Below are 3,488 nucleotides of genomic sequence, written 5' to 3' on the forward strand. Positions count from 1 at the left end.
AAAAAATATATATATTGAAAATTTGATCTCTGAAATAGGAATGTGAATTTTTTTAACAAATGAAATTTGCATACATGTACAAATAATGACACTGAAATTTTTTTTAGGTCAAAAATATATTCTGAATTAATTTTTAAATTGAAAAAGTAAGAACAAATATACAACATTCAAATTTCAGATGCATTTTTTATTCAAATTCTGATGGCACATAATTACTTCCATACAATTCAGTTCCACACACTCATCGTATTTTACATCAAGGTATCTGTAATTTTATCCTTGAGTAAATTTGTACTTTGTGATTTTGTACGTCAGGAAAATCAACTTTATTAAATTTCTTGCATATGAAATGAAGTTTTAACACAAAGTTCACCTTTTTGAAAACAATGGCCTCTTCTTCCCAGAGAGGGTTGATGGCATTGCCCTGAGATGTCTTGGTCTTGAACGCTTTCCTCTTGGTGTCCACTGGCAGGCCAAACATGTCAATCTCCACGTATGTGCCTACTTTCTTATCGGTCAGGAACTGACCTGAGATGATCTGCAATAAATGAAAATGAAGTTACTGCATAGACGAAGGACATTCAGGATCCAGAACCAGATCAAAAACATAATCGCATTCTACAAACCGGTCGTGCAACGTTTTCATTGAACCCTGACCTGATTTCGAGTGACACAAGCACAGATAAATAAACCGCCCTCTGCCACATGTTATTCAAGCAGGTAAGCATACACAGCCAAACCTACAGAGGTTGAAAGGGATCAATATGAACATACACACACCTTGACAGACAGTGTGTTGGCGACTATCCCGTCTACTGTGCTCTCAGTAAAAGGATCGAAGTGTTTATCCGGCCGTCTCATGAACTCTGGTTTCAGTCTGTAGCCACATTTCCCATTGTACTCGTACATGCCCAGGTTCAGCTGCATCGATAAGTCTGAGGACGACAGACAGGATTTTTGTTTTCTGCACGCTGTAGACGAATAAAGCTTTTAGCCAATTCGATTTATTAAAAAAGATGTTGCTGTCCCTCACCGATGGTTTGGAAGTTGAGAGCCACCAGCTGACAGCCGGCGTTCCAGAAGAGCTGGGGGTTGTAGTTGGATGAATCTACTCGGGTACCTTTAGGGTAGATCCTGCTCAGCTGCAGCTTGTTGTATATGAGCACAATCGGTTAAGTAAAGAACAGCTGCATGTAAGTGCACAGCTTAGTCATCAAACTACAAAGCACTCCACATTGAATTGTAGGAATAAGTTAAAATAATAATAAAGGAGGAGGAATGCCATCAAAGTCCTCAGCTTCACCTCAAAACAACAACTAGACCCTAAAACCTCATCCGAATGCTGAGTCTCTGTGATGGCTTCAATGTAATCTGCGTCAAAGGATTTTGGACCGTGAGACACAAATTTAACCACACGCTTGTTCATAGCTGGAAACGGTCAAAGAGACATACGTTCACATAACAGTGAGGTATGTAGATATTTGAGCCTATATGTGTAATTTTGACCTTCTTTAAAGTGAATCTACCATAAAATCAGACTTCTGCACCCAGTTTGTATTTAAAAATAATTAAAGTTGTATTTTGCATCATCGGTGCTCTCCAAAACGAACTGCTAAAATTAATAATTCAAAAGCTAAATGATTATGACTATCGCGTCACAGATGCACACATGACCTGTCGTTGCTGCTGATGATGTCACTGTTGCTGTTATGGAGTGAAATCGCAACACAGAATAAAAGGGAGATGAAAAAGCACAGAAGCAGAGCGAAGTTGGCCTCTATCTGCTTTAAGTCATTACCGTCAGAGCGGAAACCAGACGAGCAAAACAACAAATGTTTTCCAGACGGTAAAAAGCAGAACGCTGTGCTTAAAGAAGGATACTCCACAAACTCGACTGGAGACTTTGTCAGTTGCTCCAAAGCTTTGGTCTCTACGAAGGAGGACATCTGGAAGCTCCGGTTGATCTCTGCAGGTCAACGTAGGAACATTAAATAAAGCAGCAGCAGTTTTTAAACGCAAATAGCTTCTAATTGTGAGAATAGGCATTTAAACTGCATTATTTCCACACTTCTTACAAGAAACATTCATTTTTATTTAATTATCTTCTAGTAAAGCAAAACATATCACTGTTTACAGTTATATAATACAGAATACACGAAAAGTTAACATGGTTGGTTTTTCTCAGTATGCCTAAATGAAGGCATACTGAGAAAATTGTTTCCATTTACTATTACACTTGTGAAATGTTGATGGATCTCGCTTACTTTTGGAAGTCTCGAAGCAGTAAAACTTGACAGGCTGGATGTAGATGACCAGGTTGGACATTTCCTCTGTGGCGAACGCCTCACTGCCTGCTGTGCCCTGTGCATGAACAGACACGACATCTTTAAGCTGTTCTCACACTCTTTTGTATTTGCCAAGTATAACAGAATATTGAAAATGTCGTTTTATGTTAATTATTCGCAAAGTTGGTCTGGCTGCCACATCGGCATGCTGAGGTGCCAAGATCTTCATCGCTGCAGACAGAGCAGCTGCATAGTGTAGCATTAGATTAAGTTGTGTTCTGATGAAAAGTATTTATAATCCAACTTTGTGGCAAAATTTTGGATGTAGGTGTGTTAATTCTGAAGCAGTGGCGCTTATGTGTAGATATGGCATACTCTGGCTTAATGTTGGAGTAGTAGGAGGGCAACACTTGAGTGCTGGAGAAGCATCCAGCTAAGGGAGTGTAGTCACCATGGAAACGCAAGGTATAAAGTAGTGTGACGAAGGTCAGGAAACAATAGAAAACAGCAAATCTGCTCTACGCAACAGGGGACCAGGAGTTCACTTCAATTCAAATAGGTAAGCAAAATAAAACTCTTTATCAATTGGAGTTTAGCTTACATTGATTCATTTTGCTGTCATTTTAAAGGATTGAAATCCAGCTAAACAACATTTCTATCTCGGTAAACAGACAGTTTTTAAAAAGTACAGCTACACTGGTGTTCACCTGTACAACAGATTGAACTGGAAATAAAACTGATTTGTTTTTTCCCCAAGTCGGCTTTATGGAGTTATGAATGGTGAAACAGCAAAGCCAGTGGTTCAAAGAAAGTGAAGAAACCAATGAAAAGAAGTGTGGCTTTGAGTTAGGGACCCCTCTGAAGCCCCTAAAGCTGTTGGCAGAAAATTGCTCAGATACTTCTTCTAGTCCAGTGCGGTAAAGACCAATACAGAAGGTCACTGTTGCACACTGCAATAACCTTCAACAAAGCCTCTGCGACGGAAGAGGAGACCCCTTGGGGCTGAAATGCATCACCTCCCTGCTTTGGACACAATCTTTTATTTGCTTTTCCTTTTGGTTAACAATAACCTGCACACATCTTTTTTTTTCACTTTGGAAATATTGAAGTATTTTTCAATTTCAGTTTGAACTATCTTTTAAATACAACAATGACTTATTGAAAAGGGGTTTTACTCGAAGTAAAGGGAGGCAAATATATATA

General features: G+C 39.0%; 1 protein-coding gene across 1 annotated transcript in view; it reads right to left on the bottom strand.

Moving 5' to 3' along the window:
- plcb1l (phospholipase C beta 1-like) overlaps window positions 1-3,488 on the bottom strand; it is a 127,680-nt gene that overhangs the window by 32,331 nt on the left and 91,861 nt on the right. Inside the window, exons 17-21 of the mRNA XM_008398321.2 lie at window positions 2,265-2,361; window positions 1,882-1,966; window positions 1,034-1,158; window positions 781-935; window positions 374-538 (exon numbers count right to left, since the gene is read on the bottom strand). Coding sequence (XP_008396543.1) covers window positions 374-538; window positions 781-935; window positions 1,034-1,158; window positions 1,882-1,966; window positions 2,265-2,361 — 627 coding nt within the window. The remainder of the gene's footprint in view (window positions 1-373; window positions 539-780; window positions 936-1,033; window positions 1,159-1,881; window positions 1,967-2,264; window positions 2,362-3,488) is intronic.

Source organism: Poecilia reticulata, linkage group LG21 (genome assembly GCF_000633615.1).
Source record: "Poecilia reticulata strain Guanapo linkage group LG21, Guppy_female_1.0+MT, whole genome shotgun sequence".
Classification (NCBI taxonomy): Eukaryota; Metazoa; Chordata; class Actinopteri; order Cyprinodontiformes; family Poeciliidae; genus Poecilia; species Poecilia reticulata.